The sequence below is a fragment of the Hylobates moloch genome, unplaced genomic scaffold (assembly GCF_009828535.3).
Source record: "Hylobates moloch isolate HMO894 unplaced genomic scaffold, HMol_V3 SCAFFOLD_27, whole genome shotgun sequence".
In the NCBI taxonomy this organism is placed as follows: Eukaryota; Metazoa; Chordata; class Mammalia; order Primates; family Hylobatidae; genus Hylobates; species Hylobates moloch.
Genome location: NW_026652302.1, coordinates 1,890,607 through 1,911,980, shown reverse-complemented (window position 1 = coordinate 1,911,980; position 21,374 = coordinate 1,890,607). Strand labels below are relative to the sequence as shown.

The 21,374-nt window shown below is 32.6% G+C and overlaps 1 protein-coding gene across 1 annotated transcript in view; it reads left to right on the top strand.

Moving 5' to 3' along the window:
- Positions 1–19,231, top strand: part of LOC116463085 (syntaxin-binding protein 5-like) — a 184,223-nt gene extending 164,992 nt beyond the window's left edge. The window contains exons 26-28 of the mRNA XM_032146044.2: positions 3,761–3,872; positions 13,002–13,222; positions 14,943–19,231. Coding sequence (XP_032001935.1) covers positions 3,761–3,872; positions 13,002–13,222; positions 14,943–14,984 — 375 coding nt within the window. The 3' untranslated portion in view covers positions 14,985–19,231. The remainder of the gene's footprint in view (positions 1–3,760; positions 3,873–13,001; positions 13,223–14,942) is intronic.
- Positions 19,232–21,374: the final 2,143 nt, after the last annotated feature.

Genomic DNA, 21,374 nt, shown 5'->3' with positions numbered 1-21,374 from the left:
AAAAGGAAATTTATATTCATAGCCGCTTTATTTGTAATAGTCAAAAACTGTAAACCACCCAGATGTGCTCAACAGATGAGTGGAAAAACAAATTGCAGTTTATCATACAGTAGAATTCTAGTCAGCAATACAAAGGAGTAAACGATACCATCAGCAACATCAGTGAATCTCAGAATAATTATGCTTAATGAAAGGAGCCAAGAAGAAGAGTACATGTTGTATTTATATAAAAACTCAAGAAAATACAAATTATAGTGAAAGAAGGCAGATCGGCAGTAACTTGGATATGGGGGGTAAAGAAGGAATGAGAGAAGGTCGTACAAAGGAGCAGAAGGAAACTTGAGAATGATGGATATATTCACAGTGTTGATTGTGGTGGTGGTTTCATGCATATATGCATATGTCGAAACTCACCAAATTGTACACCTCAAATATATGCCAGTTTTTGTATGTTGATTATACTTCAGTAAAGCTGTTTAAAAGATTAATGGATTCAGGACTTTTAATTGTCATTGATGGGCAATTAGTCAATGGTATGTTTATAGATTGAAATACTTAAGTTTCTTTTTACAGTATTATTATTAACTATACCATAGTGAAAAACACAAAGATAATTTATAATAAATATTTTTTTCAAATGGACTATTTATATTCATTTGTGAACCCTAACCAAAATTTACTATAATCGTAGAGGTGGAATATACCAATTAATTCAGTTTAAAACAACTAAGTAAGTAACTTTGGTAAGCACCTCAGGATTATAATTTATAAACAAAACCGCAAGTAATCACTGTAAACAACTGATGACAGTTGAACTGTTTAGCTTCTCATATATATTGTGTATTCAGTATGAAGTTTATTGCTGTGTGTTTATCCTGGAGATATTTATTTTTTCAGACTCAATACTCTTACAGTATAAAGTTTTCTTAAAATGATTAAAATCAGTGATTATTTGATGCTCTGTAAAGGACTTTGTAGTGGCATCTAATGTATGGATAACCAAAACCCATACATTGACCCATTCATGAAATTAGTCCTAAATTTTACCATTCTAACCTTGTTAGCTCACATGCAAGACAAATGACATGCAAGAGTCTAAAATCAGACAAGTATATTTATTTCTGAATATTTATATTTTAGAAGAGTAATTAAGTCCAATGTCTTGTTTCAGAAATACTGTCTACTATGAGTAGATGTAGCAAGATCACAGAAATTACAGATCTGTTTTAGAGTTCTCCAACATTTACTAGCATTAACATGAATCATTCTAAATAGTAGATGTACTTATAATCAAAATTCTTATTTAAATAGAAGTGAAAAAATACCTGTATATATTATTTTATGTATTTTCCCAAAACCTTTATATTAAGACTGCAGATAATCTAGACTCTAAGAAACATTGAGTTTTCAACTCCCTTTAAAGATGTCTGTTCATAATATTAACCTGTAGATAAATGACTTGTGCATTTTCTAATTGGTTTCATCTCTATGTGATAGATTTTTCTACTTCTGTACATATACTATTGATGTCTATTCCTGGCACTTCATAGGCTCATTATTTTTAATCCTAGTAATGTTCCTGAGAGGCAGTTATCATTATCTCTCCCTTTTGAAGTTGAAGAAGCCATTTCTTTGAAAGACTAATTTGACTAAGAGTCTTCTGCTAGTAAAAGGCAGAAACTGAGAATCAAATCCAGGTCCATCTGGCTCCAAAGTTTATACTCATTCTACTACAGAGAATATAATGAGCTTAATCTGGTGTTTTTATATTTCTTACTTTACCCTTGTAAAATTGTAAGCTCATTAAACACCAAATAAGAAATGCAAACTCTAATTCTAAAATGAGGTCAAATTTTTTAAAAAGCATACCTTTAAACTATCGCTGTTGATATGTCATATTCTTCTTTTGATTTAGCATGAGACACCCAAATGATAGCTGTGTTGCTGTTATTGATTTTTTTTACGTTATAACAATTTAATACATATAATTTAAATTAGGATCTGTGAAATACAGTTTTTAAAAGATTTAAAATATGCCTAAAATTGCCTTTGTTATAGAGTTTAATGTAAATTCAATATAATAATAAATACCAGTATATTCTATAGTGGGTTTTAACAAGTTTGATTTATTGAATTCAGAAAGTGTTTTATTCCAGGTTTACTACACTTTATAGAAATCCAGAGGAAAGAAAATAAAAACATAAAGGCTTCAGTCCACTTCAGTCTTATAAATAAAACTGTTGTGTAATGTTAATAGTTATCTCCTCCCATTTGCAATCTGGGTGGAGGGATAATGTTAATATGGATATGTCTAAAAGAAAACCTGAACATCCTTTACCAGCCTTAGCCCAGCCCCAAGGAAGAAACGCTGAAAAATACATACTTTTATTCCAACTATAATGATGTAATAACACCAGAATATAGCAGAACTCTTATATGAATATTACTACCATCCTTTTCTTTTCTTTTCTTCTCTTTTTTTTTTTTTTTTTTTTTTTTTGAGACAGATTATTTCGCCCAGGCTGGAGTGCAGTGGTGTAATCTCGGCCCACTGCAACCTCCACCTCCCGGGTTCAAGCGATTCTCCTGCCTCAGCCTCCTAAGTAGCCGGGATTGCAGGCACAGGCCACCACACCCTGCTAATTTTTGTATTTTTAGTAGAGACAGGGTTTCACCATGTTAGTCAGGCTGGTCTCGAAGTCCTGACCTCATGATCTGCCAACCTCGGCCTCCCAGAGTGCTGGGATTACAGGCGTGAGCCACCGTGCCCGGTCACTACCATCCTTGTCTTAGAAAAAGTCTTCTTTCCTCTGTTTGTATTGTCAACAAAACCAGTAACATGTCAGCAATCTTTTCTCCTTTTACCATTTCTGCACTCTAAAAAATACAGTAATTTCAGAAAAATCTGATGATGTACAAGGAAGAGTTCCCATCTCTCCGCTAGATTTCTGAAATTCCAGGTGTATGTTGGCATAATTCTCTTCCTAGCATGTGTTTGTGAAAAAAGAAGCTGGTGTCTAAATTATAAATTTTCTGACTCAGCTAAAAGTTATAATTTCAAAACTACATATCATCATTATTACGCTGGACTTTTATACTTGCTGTTAAGAAGTTTTCTTCTTTCTGGCCGGGCATGGTGGCTCATGCCTGTACAGCACTTTGGGAGGCCAAGGCGGGTGGATCACTTGAGGCCAGGAGTTCAAGACCAGCCTGGCCAACATGGCACAAAACCTATCTCTACAAAATACAGTAATTACCCAGGCATGGTGGCGTGTGCCTGTAATCCCAGCTATTCAGTGGCTGAGACACAAGAATCACTTGAACCCCAGAGGCAGAAGCTGCAAGTGAGCCAAGATCGCACCACTGCACTCCAACCTGGGTGACAGAGTGAGACTGTCTCAAAAAAAAAAAAAAAAATTCTTTCTAATGTAATTATTAATCCTATTATCAATTCATACGAGTTATATGAAAATTTTGTCTTAAAGATTAGAATCTCCTGACACTCTTAAGCAAAAATACTGTTTACCTAAAATGCGAACAAAGGGGCAAGCAGCAAATAAGTCATATTTTAGTTTTAGAAACGTACTGTTTGAATAAATCAGCATGTTCTGTATCTGATCATAGGACGTGTGCTCATTAATTGTGAATCTCAACAGGTAATGTTCTGAGCTTAGGTTAAAGAGTTTACAGTGATACTTTTGTTCATTATAGTTTAGTTTCCCTGAAATTTCAACAGTGACAATTTGTTTTGATTTTAAAGGAAATGTTGGGTGAACTCTTCACTCCTGTAGAAACACCTGAAGCACCAAACAGGGGATTCTTTAAAGGCTTATTTGGAGGTGGTGCACAATCTCTTGACAGAGAAGAACTATGTAAGTTGATTTATTTAATTTGGATAATCTATCTATAAAACAGAAACAAGCCATGCAAAAATTTTTTTATCTGTAAATTATGTTCACTTTTTTCTCTTTGTCACAGTTACTATTTCCATGTTTTAACAAAATACATAAAATTATTTTCTGTTATTCTATCCCAAATCAGGGAAATACTTTACTCAAGGAAATACCAAAATCAGAATAACTTTCGATTACTAAAAAGTAGTATTCACAATTTTAAGTAAATAATGTAGGAAGTACTTACTTTATTTTCATTAAACGTGATGTTATTTTAATGCTATGATTTTCTTTAACTGATAACCTTAACTTAGTTTTTACTTTAACATTTAATCTGTCTTTCAAAACCTCTAAAACTACTCTAGTTCATTTAACCTTCATCATAAGATAAACCTTCTGGTTCATTTAGTACCTTCCACGTAGTTGATACAAGTAAATAATTTGTACTTGAATGAACTAATGAATCAGTGAATGCTTGACCTTTCTTATAAATGGCAGCTATTATCTATCCTTTGATTTTTTTCTTTTTTTCTAAAATATTTAGAATTGTTGTTTCATGTTTGTTTGACTAATGGAAAAACTGCATCATTAAATAGCAGTAAGTAGCAGTGCAATGAAATTTTTTTGAACTTACCCAAATGATTGGTCTATAGTTTTATTTCAGTTTTAAAAATGAAGACTGTTCAAGTCAGTGGGAACTGATAATTTGGGATAAAATTCTCACTGAGGAAAATTTATAACGTTATATAAAACTCAGAAAATGTATTTCTAAAATTTGTTAAAGACGTCAAAGAAGTAATCATATAGTAAGGAGTTTTCAAGAACAGTATCCGTGGGGAAAGAAGCCCAGAGCGGAGAGCCTGACAAGTTGGGGCACTTTGACTCTGCAGTACTTTGCTAATGAGGCTGAGGTACTAAGCTGTGCTAGGGCTAGCAAGATGGGCTCCCCAACCTGGCAAGAGTGGGGACCCTAAAATAACTCCTGCTATTTGCAAAGACACCAAAGGGCTATAATTTAAGAGTAAGGGTGAACTGGGAATAAACTACCCACCTCCCCTCACCACACACACACACGACTTTCAGCTCAGCTTCAAATATCTGGGTGGCCTGTAAAATCTTCAGTGTTAATTGTTAATTAAGATTTTTCCAGACTGCTAGAGTCCCTAGCTCCTGGCAGAAGCAAATGAAAAAATGATCTCAGAAAGAATATAGTATATTCCAAGTCCTCAAATTATCTCTACAAATAATTTTTCAAATATGTAGTCATAGATAACCAGGAACATAGATGACCAGAAACCAGTCATAGATAACCAGGAACATTAGGAATCAACAGCATGATTAATAAAACAGAAAAGGCAGGATAGGTACTTCACATATTGGAATTATCAGACACAGACTATAAAATAATTATTCATAATTGTGTTCAAGAGGCTAAATATCATGCCTGAACATTGTATCAGGTAACTGAAAACTGTAGAAGTCAGTAGCAGTAGATGTGAAAAAATCCAGAAATTCTAGACCTGAAATACTCAAAAACTAGAATAAAAAACCCAATAGATAGGCTTAACTACAAATTAGACAAACGTGAAGAAAGAATTATGTAACTTAAAGATACGTTAGGAGAAGTCATCCAAAATGCAGCACAAAGAAACAAACAAAATACGTAGTAGGAGAGGATTAAAAAAAGTTGCTGTGAGAAGATCTAACATAAGTTCAGACCTTCTCAAAAAGGAAATAGGAAGGACTGCAAAGAAGAATACTTATATATAAATGTAAATATATATATAAAGAAATAAGTCAGAAAACTTTTTAGAATTGATACGGTGATCGACAAATTTGAGAAGCCTAATTAATTCCAATGATGTTTTTAAAAATTCTCAATTAACTAATCTCATTAAAATATAGTACACCAGAGACAAAGAGAAAATCTTTAATGTGGCTAGAGAAAAATTATAGATATTTTTTAACAAATAGAGACCGATACATGACTTCTCAACAGCCAAAGATGGTAAGGTGATCTTCTGTATATTGACAGAAAATTATATTGATTATATTTAATCCATAATTCTATACGCAAAAATTATTTAAGAATGAGACATTTTTAGACAAATAAGTAAACCTTGCCGTCACACTAAAGGGAATTCTAAAGGGTACACATCAGATAGAAGGAAAATAATCTTGGATGGGATGTCAGAGACACACAGTGATTTGGAACAAAAGTGATATGTGCATAAATATAGTTAATATAATCTTTATGACCTGCAAAATAAAGGTGTATGGCATGTGTATACACACATACACAGACAATAACATAGCCCAAAATATGTCATAACATTAAGGAGTTTAAAAACAGTAAGTGGATTTAAGGTGATCTGAGATTCTTGAATTTTTTGGGAAACTTGTAAAAAGTATTCATTGGCATTGATAAGTTAAGGACACATGTAATTTACAGGATAACCTGTAAAACTTAGAAAAATAGAACATAACTTCCAGATGAATAGCAGATAAATCACAGTCATTCCGAAGCAAAGCAAAAAGAGAGAGAATACAAAACAGATGGGATAAGCAGATAGTACATAAAGCATGGTAGATTTAACTTTAATATAAATAATGGTAATAAATGTAGGCAGAATAGATGTTTCAGCTAAAAGACAAAAATGGTTAGACTGAATTTGAAAAGAAAAGGCCAGCGTCGAGTCTCATACCCATAATCCCAGCACTTTGGAAAGCTTAGCCGGGAGGGTTGCTGGAGACCAGGAGTTCGAGACCAGCCTGGGCAATATAACAAGACCCTGTCTCTACAAAAAATTTAAAAATTTAGTGGTGGTATGCACCCGTAGACCCACTTATGAAGCTGAGGCAGGAGCATCACTTGAGCCCAGGAGTTTGAGGCTATAATGAGCCATGATTATACTACTGTCATCCCAGCCTGAGTGACAGAGCAAGACCCTGTCTCTAAAAATACATTAATTAATTAATTAAACAGAAATGTACATTGTTTATAGGGGACATATATAAAACATAAGGACACAAAAAGGTGAAATTTAAAAAGATGGAAAAGCATGATCACAAATGAATCAGCTGGTATAACTATATTAATATAAGCAAAATTAGACATTAAGGCATTATTTGAATGTACCTACTATTTTGACTTCAAAATATATAAAAACAAATATTGACATAGCTAATGGAAGAGACATTTTCTCAATCATCATAAGTTCTAAATATAGATTTAATAATAAGCAGTTATATCAATCAGATTTCAATGAGTTAAAATAACTTTAGTGTATACAATTTGATCACAGTGCAGTTATGCTTGTAATCAATAACAAAGATAAATTTAAATCCACATGTTTGAAAACAGAAATATACTTACCTTTGGATAACTCTTGTGTCAGAATTTATGACCATTGGTATGTAACTAAAGTAATCCTTAAGAGTGAAAATTTTAATCTTAAATATGTATTAGTATTTGAAAAAGAAAACATGAAAATGAGTGAACTCAGCATTCATCTCAAAAAGTTAGAAAAACAGCAAAATAAACCAAATAAAAAAGATTAAGATATTAATGAAGTAGTAGAATACAGTCGAAAAATTAACAGAGCTGTCTTAGTTCAGGCTGCTATATCAAAATACCATAGACTGGGTGGCTTTTAAACAACAGAAGCTTATTTCTTACAGCTCTGGAGGTTGGAAGTTTGAGATCAAGGTGCCAACAGGATTGAGTTGCTTGGGGGTCCTATTCTGGCTTACCGACAGCCTTCTGGCTGCATTCTCACCTGGAGGAAAGAGAGCAAGCTACCTCTCTGGCCTCTTTTTAAGGGCTGTAATCCCATTGATGAGGACAATACCCTTTTTACCTCCCAAAGGCCCCCACTTCTGACATTACATTAGGGAAGGATTAGATTTCAACATATGACTGAGGGGGAGGGGGCGGGGGACACAACTGTTGAGTGTATAACAAAAGCCAAAGTTGATTCTCTAAGAGTCTAATAAAAATGATAAACCTCTTGTGAAACGAAGCACGAAAAAAGAAATGCACAAGTAGATGCTATTAGGAATGGGAAAAAAAGGAATAACACTGAAGTTAAAAATAAGAGAATGTAATGTATAACTTTATTTTTGAAGTAATTTAATTGTTTTACCAATTACAACGGAAGTGGACAAAAAGATAAAAATTCTAATAGTACTGTAACTATCAGACATTGAAGCCATCATTTTAAACTTTTCTGCAAGTAAACTTCTGGTACAAATTGGGCTTCATTAATATTTCTTCCAAATATTTAGGGAAAAAAATAATTCAACTCTCACACAAACTCTTCCAAAAGATAGGAAACAATAGGTACACTCATCAACTCATTTTGTGTGGCTAACACAACCTTGACACCAAAAACCAAAATAGTATTAGAAAGGAAAAAAACAAAGACAAATATCATTTATAGATAGAAAATCTGAAATGAAATATTAAGATAGCAAATAATATGTAATAAAGATAATATACCAAGACCAAGTTTGGTTTGTACCAGGAATTCAAAGTTGATTTATCATTAAAAAAAAAAAAAATCTTATCCATTCCTGATAGAGACTCCTAGAAACTAAATTGCAAATGTCACTCTTAATGCAGGAACATTAAATGACATTAAAATTTTTTCCTTTGAAATTAGAAATGACACATAGTGCCCACTATTAACACATACATTCAGCATTCTTTTCAAGTCCCTAGAGGGTGTGGAAAGGGAAGAAAAAATGAAGTACTATAATACGAAACAGAAAACAAAACAGTCATTTGCAAATGATTGATATGATGACATATTTAGAAGAACCAAAAGAATCTATAGCTAAATTGTTAGAAATAACAGAGGTTACCAAACTTACTAGATGTAATCATATACAAAAATAAAATTTAATTTATATTAACAATAATAAAAAATGAAAAAATTTAAATTACTATTTGTATAGTTTTCTGTTGCTGCTATAACAAATTACCACAAAATTACTAGCTTAAAAGAACCCAAATTTATTACCTTACAATTCCATAGGTTAGAAATCAACACAGTTCTTATGGATGTTCCCATGGCTGTGTTTCTTGTTGGAAGTTTCAGGAGAGAATCCATTTCCTTGCCTTTTTTAGCTTCTAGAGGTCATCCACATTCCTTGGCTTCTGGTCCCATTGTCAGTATTCAAGGCCAACAACCTTGCATATCTCTATTTTTCTGAAGCCACATCTCTGTCTGCCCACAGCTGAAAAAAAAAAAAAAAAAAAACTCTTTGCTTTTAAAGACCCATGTGATTAGGTTAGGCTCACCTAAATAATGCAGGATGAACTCTATGTCTGGGTCCTTAGTCACATCTGCAAAGATCCTTTTCCTATATAAGGTGACATATTCACAGGTTCCAGGGATTAGAATGTAGCCATCTATGGGGGAAGGGGGACATTACTCTGCCTATCACCCATAGTATTTCTTTTAATTCAGTATCTAGAAATAAATCTTAAGAGAACATGTTCAGAATCTCCATGAGGAAAGTAGAAAATTAGAAAAATTTGTTTATGCTAAATGACAAGTTAATGGGTGCAGCACACCAACATGGCACGTATATACATATGTAACAAACCTGCAGATTGTGCATATGTACCCTAAAACTTAAAGTATAATAAAAATTAAAATAAAATAAAAGAAAAAGAAAAATTTGTTGAGAGAAGTTAAAGAAGATTCAAACAAATTAATGAGTATACCATGTTCATGGAATAGAAGATTCAATAGAAGATACCAGTTCTCTCAAAACTGATGTCTGTATGTATATATACACATATACACTTAATGTAGTTCTAATCAAAATCCTTCCAAAAAATGTATAGCTAATTCTAAATTTTATATGCATATTCAAAGAGCTCTTACCACTTCTATTTTACATAGGAGTGGAGGTTCTAGCCAGGGAAATTAGGCAAGAAAAGCAAGTAAAAGGCATGCAAATTGGAATGGGAGAAGTAAAACTATCTCTATTTGCAGATCTTTAGATCTGCAAATCTTATCTTTAGAAAATCCTAAGAAATCCACACAAAACTAATTATAGCCAATAAACAGTTTTAGCAAGGTTTCAGGATACAAGATCAATACAGAAAATGAATTGCATTTCTATACACAAGCAATGAATAATTCAAAAATGAAATTAAGAAAACAGTTTCATTTATAGCAGTATCAAAAAATAAGCCACTTAGACATAATTTAACCAAAGAAGTATAAGACATGTACAATAAAAACTTCAAAATATCATTTTAAGAAACTAAGATGTAAGTCAGTGGACCTACATCTCATGTTCATGGATTAGAAGACTTAACATTGTTAAGATGGCAGTATCCACAAATTGATCTACACATTTAACACAATTCGTATCAAAATCACAACTTTTTTTTCAGAAAGCAGTAAGCTGTTCTTAAAATTCAAATGAAAATACAAAGAATTCAAAATAGCCACATACAGACACACACACACACACACACACACAAATATTGAAAAAGAAAAAAGCTGGAGGGACTCAAACATTTCAGTTTCAAAACTTACTACAAAGCTGTAGTCATCAAGACAGTGTGGTACTGGCATAAAGATACATAAATAGAGTTGAGACTCCAGAAATAAGCTTATACATTTATGGCCAGTGGTTTTTTTTTACAAGGATGCCAAGAAAATTACGTGGCCAAAGAATGGTCTTTTCAATAAGTGATGTTGGAATAACTAGATATTCATCTGAAAAAAAAAAAAAAAAAAAAAAAAAAAAATTTTGTGCCCTTTTTAATAAGAAAAAAAAAAAAAACTATAAAAAAAAAAAAAAAAAAAAAAAAAAAGATGTTGGGCCCCTGCTTCACACCACACAAAAAAATTAACTCAAAATGGCTCAAAGACCTCAATATAAGACCTAAAACTGTAACACTCTTAGAAGAAACCAGGTATAAATTTGTGTAACCTTGGATTAGGCAGTGGTTTCTAAGATATGACACCTAAATCACAAGCAACCAAAGGAAAAAAAAAGGTTGATTGGAATTTATCAAAATTTAAAACGTTGTGCTTCAAAGAATACTAACGAGAAAGTGAAAAGATGATCCAAAGAATGGGATGAAATATTTGCAAACACATATCTGATAATCAGATTACGTCTAGTGTCCAGAATATATTGAGAACTCTTAAAACTCAATAATAGAAGACAAATAGACCAATTTTTAGGTGGATCTGTATATTAGTCTATTCTCATGCTGCTAATAAAGACATACCCAAGACTGGGTAATTTATAAAGAAAAAGACATTAAATGAACTCACAGTTGCATATGGCTGGCGAGGCCTCACAATCATGGCGGAAGGCCGAGGAGCAAAAGTACATTTTACATGGCAGCAGGCAAGAGAGCCTGTGCAGGGGAACTGCCCTTTATAAAAGCATCAGATCTGATCTTGTGAGACTTGCTCTCATGAGAACAGCACGGGAAAACCTGCCCCCATGATTCAGTTACCTCCCACTGGGTCTTTTCCATGACACTTGAGGATTATGGGAGCTACAATTCAAGATGAGATTTGGGTGGGGACACAGCCAAACAGTATCAACCTCAATAGATATTTATCCAAAGAAAATGTGCAAATGACAAATGAGTGCATGAAAAGATCTTCAGCATCTTTTGTCATTAGGGAAATGCAAGTCAAATCCACAATGTGATACCACTTCACACTTACTAGGATGGATGTCATCAAAAAGATTCACAATAACAAATGTTGGCAAGGATGTGGAGGTATTGGAACCCTCATATATATTATTGGTTGAAATGTAAAATGGTGCACCCTCTCTGGAAAACTGATGGTTCCTCAAAAAATTAAACATACAATTATCACATCACCCAGCTATTCTATGCCTAGGCATATACCCAAGAAAATTGAAAACATGCATTTACCCAAACATTTGTATAAATGTTCATAGTAGCTTTATTCATAATAGCCAAAAAGTGGAAACAACCCAGATGTCCATCAGCTGATGAATGAATAAGCAAAATACACCTTATCCATAAAATAATACATTATTCATCCATAATAAGTGATGAAGTACTGATGCATGCTACATCATCAATAACCTTTTACATTACTCTCAGTGAAAGAAGCCAGTTACAAAAGGCCACCTATTGTATGAATCCATTTAAATGAAATACTCAGAATAGGCAAATTTATGGAAACAGAGAGTAGGTTAGTGGTTGCCAAGAAATGCAAAGAGTGGGAATGGAAAGTGACTGCTAACAGGCATGGAACTTCTTTTGCAGTGATGAGATGCTCTGGTATTCATTAATAGTGGTGGTGATTCACATCCTTATGAATAAAGTAAAAATCGCCAGTGTATTCACTTTAAAGGAGCAAATGTTGTGGTATACGAGTTATATTTAAAGAAAAAGGAAAGAAAGAAATTTAAGCTGAGGAACCAGGAAACTTGAGATCAGCCTTTAAAGAATTTAAGACTTTTGCAGTGATCTAAGTGTTAGGTAAAAAGCATCTGGATAGCAAAGAGAAAGAAAACAGTGAATCGCAAGGTCTTTTGATGGAAAAATGTGATCCATTTGGTAAGTGACAAGATAAGTGGAGAAAAAGAAAAGAATATAGCATGCCTACAATTTTTGGAGACTGAAATAGACTACTGAATAATATTCTTCATTTATCTTTACTTCTGAGCCTAAGCACAGTATATTTTTAAGTAAGAGGAAGTGTGGAGTAAATAAACATAATCAAATCTGTATATTTGAAGCTAAATATCTTCCTTTTTTTGCACAAAAGAGCAGTTTTTGCCATTATATAATTGATAACAATATACCTTTATTTGTTTCATTAAATATTTACCAGCTCCTTTTTTGTATAAGTCTTGTTGTATGAGCTAGTATAGAATATTTAATGTACATTGTGTTTTTGCATGTTTGAAAAAGTATCTAAAAATTATTAAACCAATCATAACAAAAGAAAGCATGTATTAAGCATATTTCACTTTATAATTTTATTTCAATTATATTACCACTCAATCCAAAAATTGTATTTTATTATTAGTAAAATGTTCATGTTTTGAGTTACTCTTTCATTTATCAAATGTGTTCAGTTGGAGAATCGTCCTCGGGAAAGGCTTCAAGGAGCCTTGCACAGCATATTCCTGGCCCTGGTGGCATTGAAGGTGTGAAAGGGGCAGCATCTGGAGTTGTTGGTGAATTAGCACGAGCCAGGCTGGCACTAGATGAAAGAGGGCAGAAACTTGGCGATCTGGAAGAAAGAACTGCGGCCATGTTATCAAGTGCAGAGTCATTTTCTAAACATGCTCATGAGGTACGACTCTCAAACAGATATTTGAACAAAAAGCTCTAGGTAAAGCAAGTATCAATGTTATTTTATTTTTATAGCTATTGTATTTCTACACCCATGAATTTGCATATATTCATTGTACAATTGCAAGTTCCTGATTTTTGCCACCAGAGGGAACCATTACAGGAATGTATCTCCAATAGCCTTTGGTTTCTTACTATAAGATTATAAATTTTGAAGGAATCTGCCCACCTTCAGGCTTTTGGTAAGCGTAGCTAGCAGCTTTGCAACTATTTCTTAACGAATGCAATACCAATGTCAATTTTTCTTAATGCCTCAGAGTCTACTACCACTTTGTCCTAAAGAAAGAAATAATTTGCCTCCTTGAGTCTTCCAGGTAGATATAAATAACTAAAATTGACAAACCTTTTTACTTAAATAAACAATACTAAGTCCGCATTGTGGACCAATTCATATGGAGGAGTAGAGAGATGCATTTTGCAATGGTGGACCTAGGAAGTCATGATAGAGCTCAAAAACACATGCTGTAAAGTAGGGATCCCTGACTGGTCCCCTTACACCACATCATGCTCTTGAAAAGCTGAATTTAAAAGCCTTTACAGGAAATACACATTTTTCATTTTGACACACAGGCCTGCCTTTCCTTGATGCTTTACACTAGGTTACTTCACACACCGAGTTCCTAGGCTGGCCCTGGAGGACATTTTGAATTTGTCTGAAGAAACAATTTTAAGGTTGTTTTTATATTTGAGCACCCAATTTATAGTGGTAGCTCTTTTTTAAATTTTTCAACCAAAAGTCATTTCCTCCTTGCTCAAAAATGCGGAAACCTAGAACGCATGAAGAGGTAACTTGACCTGGAAGATACTTGTCTAGGGCTTCAGAGAGGTTCAGAGATCCTTTATGATTACTGGTACTATACCCAGGCACCTCAGATACAGGCTTGTGGTGGTCAATTTAGGTCGAGATTTTTGTTGTCATAACCCTACACCTGATTGTATGATCTCTACAGCATGTAGCACTTCAGTCAATTTCGGAATATATTCACACTCTGAATATTTAGGAAAGAGCTTAATCTCACACTGTTAACTTTCCCTTCTACCAGTTGTTCTTGAGCCATATTTCAGAGTCTAAGGAAAACAGTACATTGAGGTAGTTACAGTCACAGGTTCTTGAATTAGACTGCATGGGCACAAATTCCAGTTTCACTACTGCATTACCTTGGGCAACCCCTAGAAGCTTCAGTTTCATTTATTAAATGGGGAGAAAAACAGTGCCTAGACCAAGAATGGTTGTGACTGAAATCAAGTAGGGAAAGTGTGTTATGCAGTGTCTGGCTCAGGGTAGATGCTCAGTAAATTTGAGACGGCAGGAGGAGTAGCATTTTCAACCTTTAATTCCCCAGTTCTTCAAGCATTATTTTTAATTCATAGTACAAAATAAAAATCATCGTACTTTTATATTACTAGCTTAAGTCACCAAATTATGTCACATTTCTAAGAAATCTGTGGAACTTCTAGGCTAGTTCTTAATGTATATCGTATTTTTTCCTCCAAATAGAATAGTTCTTACTGCTCTCAATAAGTTGATTTGAAGTAAGCAATATAGTAGCACTACAGAATATTGCAGAATGACATAATGTTTTGGAAAAATATAGAAATCACTTATAAATGTTATTGTTCTGGCATTTAAAAAACATGTTTTTCTTTTTTTCCCCCTTTAGATTATGTTGAAATATAAAGATAAGAAGTGGTACCAGTTCTGACAACCAGAATCCAATAAGTCCAACTTCAGCCAGAAGGAAAAAAGTTTTCCATTTTTATTACATTCTTTAGAAAAGTTAACATTAAAGGGATGTTCATCACTGAATACTGTTCTTTACTAGCACAATCATGCATTGTTTTACCTCAGTCATGTGGCTTTAACTGAGGAGTGTTCACACGCACTCAAAATGGAGTATATGGTGTGTGCCAGTTATGAGTTGACAATTTGGGAATTAAACAGGTCACACGTGACAGATGAAGAAACCAAGGGGACTGCTGAGGAGACCTGGTGCAGGGACTAATCCTGGATCATTCCTGTATTAAACTTTCATATGCCAAAAGGGTTTGTGCCGTTTTATCTGCCATCAGTGTTTGACCTGTTTGGGGTAGAGGCAATAAGTCAGAAGTCTTGAAGCTGAAATAGTTATATATGTGTCATTGGACTGGATTATAAACAGCTGTCTTGGACTTTCCCTCTCTTTGACTGATCATCAGTATCATTAGTGAAAAAGAAACAAACTGTTTGTTATCATCTCTTTAGACAGATAAGCTGAATGGTGGGCTTTAAATAATAAAAACATACACATACTTGACTTGTGTATGAGCTACTCTTGGATTCTTGTTATTATAGACTTGTATTTAGTTCATATTTTGTCAAAAGCAAAACAAGAAGATACATCACTTTTCATTGAAAAGAAAAGTGTAGAGCATGACTGAATTGCTCATCATTCTGGGAGTTTCCATGTAGTGGCTATGCAGTGTGGAAAGTGAGAAAAACCTCCATTGTGGTGAGGAGAATACTTCAATGTCCCTTGTCCTTGTTCTCATTAATTCAGCTAAAGGTGGATTTGACCAAAATAATACTGGTTAAATTTGTAGAAATGTTGAAATTGGCTATGTTTTTAATTTTGCTTGAATTTTTATAAAATGTTTAACCAAATGTACCTTTGCATTCTTTAATTAAAATTGCTTAAAAAAAACTTTCATTATTTCGGTAAAATGCTCAGCTCCCTTTTTAAAATGCCCTTTATTTGCTAACTGTTCCAATACACTCAGGTGATGAGCCAGTTAAATCTTAGCGCACATGCTATCGCATGGAAAATTACAAGCATCTGTTGTCAATAATTATCTATATAAGAGTTTAGTCTGATGACCTACAAAATATTTTCTGTAGAAATATACTATAAATCTGTACATATCCTTTCAAGGTTTTAAAAAGCCAAAAAGAAAGGAAAGTATGTACACTGTGATAACTAAATTATTTCTGTATTGGAATATAATACAATTCGAGACCAGCAATGGACAATGAATGATTGTTTCATAGAATAGCATTACGAGCAGGAAAGAAACCACCTAGTAGATCTAGAAGTAAGCAATCTCAGAATACAGACTAATCTGAGATTATTATTGATTGTTGTTAAAGCAACCCAGTAGAAGCAAAATGGAAGCATTAAAATTAATGTTAATGAAATTTAAATATTGTCTTCTATAAAAAATTCCTTTAAGTTATTTTGTTTTTTCATTAAGAGATAATCAGAACACATAGTAAACAGGGTGGTTGTTTTTCTATTCCATATGATCATTAAAGGAATATGTAGGACATCTTAACTTTTTCATACAGTCTGTTATGCATATTTTCCTCTACTCTTCATTAATAAAGCTTTTATGTTTACATTTTATAACATGCACTACTAGATACAAAAGTTTACATCAAAGTTTACTTTAAATATCATTTGGTAGGGACTAAATGTGTGTGATAGAGATAATTGATCAAGCCAAAAGAAATATTTTTTAAGTAAGCCCTTTTCAAAAGTTTTCGAATTTATAGAAAGCACCAATGAATAACATATTTCTGTTTAATGTCAGCTGTCTGAACATTCAGCAGTTTATAAATTGCTTAATTTGTGTTATCTATTACCCAGTAAACCCATAGTTCCATGATATGTCACAGGAAGTGTTAGGTCCTATTTTAAAGGTACAGTTTTGTGAATGTCATCAATAAAATCAACAGTTATGGATTTGAAGAAGTTGAGAAAGCATTATGTAGATTAATATACTGGTTGGTTCCCTATCTATGTGGAAGGTCATATTAGCTGCAATTATTTAATTTGCTGTGTTGTGTTATATAACACAAATATATTTGTATATTAACTTCATTTTTACTGTCATTTTTCCTGTTGTATACAAAATGAACTAATCTTGTAATTATTTTCAAATATAGAAGTATATACATTTACCTTAGATGGATTTCCAAGATTTTGTAAGAAAATCTTAAATCAGTGTTTTGAGTTATTTAATTTTTAAATTAATCTACAAATTATGCACAACAAACTAGAGACTCAGTTACGATTAGAAAGCTTAAAGTATGTTTGAGTGTAGGAAATAAGCTTCTCAGAGTTATACTTGATTCTGTCTGTAGATAAGAGACAGTCTACAGTAATAACTAACCCAGGGAATTTACTGTAATTTGAGAGGTAACATCTCTAATTTTTTTTCTTTTTAAATACAGAAAGTAATAGTCACCAGCAAGCCATGATTTCAGGAAAACTGACCAAAAAAAAAAAAGTCAAAATAGAAAATATCAGAAAAATGAAAGATTTTTGTGTGCCCTCTCCATATCCTCATTGTTTTGTTGCATTTGTCCTTGACTCTAAAATCATTGAAGTATTCATGATTAGTAGTTTGTAAGTAGGAAGTGGTTTTTCTGTATGTACCATATATCCAGTTCATTTCAGTTTTCAAACTAAAATCCATATATATTTGCTGAGAAAGTTATTTGAAATCTTATATTCTGACAAATTCTGTACATTACATCCATTTGAAGTTGTGCATCATCTTAACACTTTTGCTTTGCATTTCAATTGTACAAAGTGTTTCCAAAAAAATGGTTATAGATTCGACTGAGCTATTACTAACTTCTCCGTTTGATTTTTTATGGATGTGAAAAATGCTGCTACTTGTCTATGTTATTATGTGTAAGTATATTACAATTTAATTAAGTACAGTAGTTTAAAGAGCGAAGCAATTTTTTTTTTTTTTGGCTTAGAACTTAATTGTAGGTTCCTCTGAAGCTATTTCTTGTAGATATGTGAGTGTTTTAAACAAGTCTGAAAGTGTTACATACTTTTAGGTTACAGGGGTGCTGGGGAGACAGCTGAGGAAAGGAAGAATATGTGGAAGACACTACGGAGTTCAAAGTTTTACCCTGAGTTCTATCTTCCATATATGTTTTGCTTAAGGCATTTCTCATGTGACATTAGAAAAGCTATATCCAAAGGTAAATTTTTTGTGGCAAAGATTTATTTTACACTTTAACTTTTGGGATTTTATTTGTTTCAGCAAAATAAAGAGCACTGAACTTTAAACTTGAATTTTTTCTGCACTTTTTTAGGTAATGAAAACTTTTTATTATCATTTAATCCACATTGCTCAGTTTAAACCAAGTGATACATGTGTATAAAACATACCAAAATCATGAATATGCTGCTAGCTGTACCTTAAATAAACTGATCAGTTTTAAAACCTTTAATAGGGTTTTATATAGATTTAAAAAATAGTAAAATAATCTGCTGTATGTTTCAGTGTTCTTGGTCTTAAATTATTGCAACACTTTCAGATTTGTTTTAAGATCATACAGTAACATGTTATATTTATACATACTGCTAGAAAATATACTTTTAGTTTTAAAATGGAATTTTTATAAATGTACTTTAATTTTAAAAATGGTGAACTTGTTAAGTTTAAGTCAAAGTACTTAAAAAGTATGTATATTATCCATACAAAAAGTTATGTTTTACGCTTATAATAAGAAATACTGGTATCTCATATCGAGATACAATTAATTTTAAAAAATCATACATCATTTAAAAATCTTCACACATGAACAGGAAAGATACCATTTCTATGCTTTAAAAAACCCTCTATTGAGCATTTTCAAATATTAATTTTATTTTGGGGGAAAGTGCCCACAACAATAATTGCAAGATCTTTCTCAATAGCTTCAGCTTGCTGTTGGATGCCTACCTTAACTATTGTTTTAAAATATAGATATATATATATATATATTTAAAATAGTTTTCCAGGTATTTTCTTCTACCTTTTTTAAAAATAAATTTCCAAAAATGAAAACAGAGTTTATGTATTTTTGTCAATGAAGGTTTTTATTTTGTAGTTTATAGAATTTGTTCCTTATCAGTTTGATACTTGATCAGCATTCTTAGACTTTTTAATCTGTATTTACTTTGGGGGAAAAAAAGCACTCCTATATCTTAAATGTCCTTTTTTTTTTTCTTTTCCCTTTTAGGGTATTTGTTCTCTTGGATTGAAATTTATGCCCACAGATTTTTCTTTTCATTTGAAAATGAATGTGAAGATACTGTTTACAGCTTTTGTTAATTGCACTTTTCATCACTCTGATCAATTTCTTGTAAAGTGCTATGGGAATTATTTTTCCTGTGAATATTAATGGTTTTACTACTGCCTCCGAAGTTTTAAAAAAGGTTCTGTAGACAGAAAACAGTTGTTGCAACCAAAAACTACCAAAAAAAGAAAAAAAGGGAAAACTGGCTTACCTTTCTCAGATGAATTAAATGATTTTAATAACTTCCCAATTACCAGGGTTATAACATTGCTTTCTTCAGTTATTAATACAGTCAAATTAATTTTAACAATATAGGCACAATTCATTTACAAATTCAGTACAGTAATCCAGGGCTACATGTAAGTGGTCTTTTTATTTTATTCTTTACATCAGAAAAATCATGAATGTCAGTTTTGCCAGTATTTTACAATGAGGCTCATTGTTTAAAATTTTATAGTGTATGACATGTAAATAAACCAGTATTTATTGTAGGTTGTTTGACTCAGGCATTTCAAATGGATATAGGTTAATGGCAATGGAATCCTATTTATTTGGTAGTTTTTTTTTTGTTTGTTTTTGTTTATTTTGCTATTTGTTTATTTACTTTTGCTATTTGTTGTCTAAACTGCTTCAACTGAAGACAGTGTAGGGAGTTGAAAATAGAATCAACATAGCAATGGAAAGCAATGCAAAGAGGGTAAATCTTGTTTTAATTTTTTTAACTTTTTTTTGTAAATAAATAGTACTGTGATACTTTAGGTGTGACCTCTATTCCACATGATAGTTAGAACCAGAAAAACACTTTTGCTTTCTAGTTATACTATTGGTTCATTGTAAATGCATTACCAAAAGACAATATGAAAAAGAGCAAGATTAAGTTTTTCTAACATTGTCCACTTCAGAGGCAAGCATGCTTGGTATAGAGCTCTAGCTTGTGTATACCTTAAACTGTAACTTGCAGGTGTTTTTCAGTTGCTGCACTTTTTATTTAATCTTGCTCAGTCCCAGTAACTATCTCAAAGGTAATTGCTGGAATATGCATTTTGAAATACGGTTTAAAAAAAATCTGTGTATTGTTTCATCTAAAAAGAAAAGCACTATTGCAAACACTAAAAACGTGTTAAACTTTGTAGTTATTTTGCATTCCTGTACTTTACAAACTGTCATCACAGCAAAATTTAAAATTAGGTAATGAAATATTTTTGTAAATAAATACCGTTAAGCTGGTATTTTAAAAAATGTATTATAAATTAATGTTTCTGGAAAATGTTCATATATATGTATATGAATGTCTCTTTATGCTGAAGGGCTCTGATTGGGCAAAATAAAATACTCTAATCTCTCCTGAAACTAAACAAGCCCTTTTTCCTGGAAAATTTGTTCTAATTTTTTTCTGAATTATGGAATTAATCTATTAATAACCTAAGAAAATATTTGATAAAAAATAGATTCCCACATTTGCTGAAAGTGAAGCTAATCATATAACTCAGGTAACCAACTATATTTTTCTTGACTATCTGGAGTTTTTGGTGAAAAACACCTACCCTTGTGTTGGGTGGATTGAGAGTAAAGGAGACAGGGTGAGAGTTAAGGAATAGGAATGAAATCCAAGTGCATGCTTCTTGCCCTTTAGTGTGTACACGAATCACCTGGGGATCATATTAAAATACAGATTCTGATTCAGTGCATTTGAGATGTGGCCTGATTTTGCATCTCTAACAAGCTTCAAGCTAATATAGATGCTGCTGATCTTGGAACATACTTTGAGTAGCAAGGATATGGATAGTTTCCACAGAGTGTCAGTGTCCAACTACTTGTACCAAAAATGAGTATCACATTAATGAATCTTGAAAAATGTAAAGAAGACCAAACAGTACTTACCACTGTTTCTGTTGTGTTTTAGAATAAAAGATGTGGTAGTTCTCTTATTACATTGAAGGATTATTTGATTTTGAAATATATACATTTTTTATTGCGATGCATGCTTATCCCACATGGTGGCAGTCTCGTCTCACTGTGTGAGCCTTTAGCA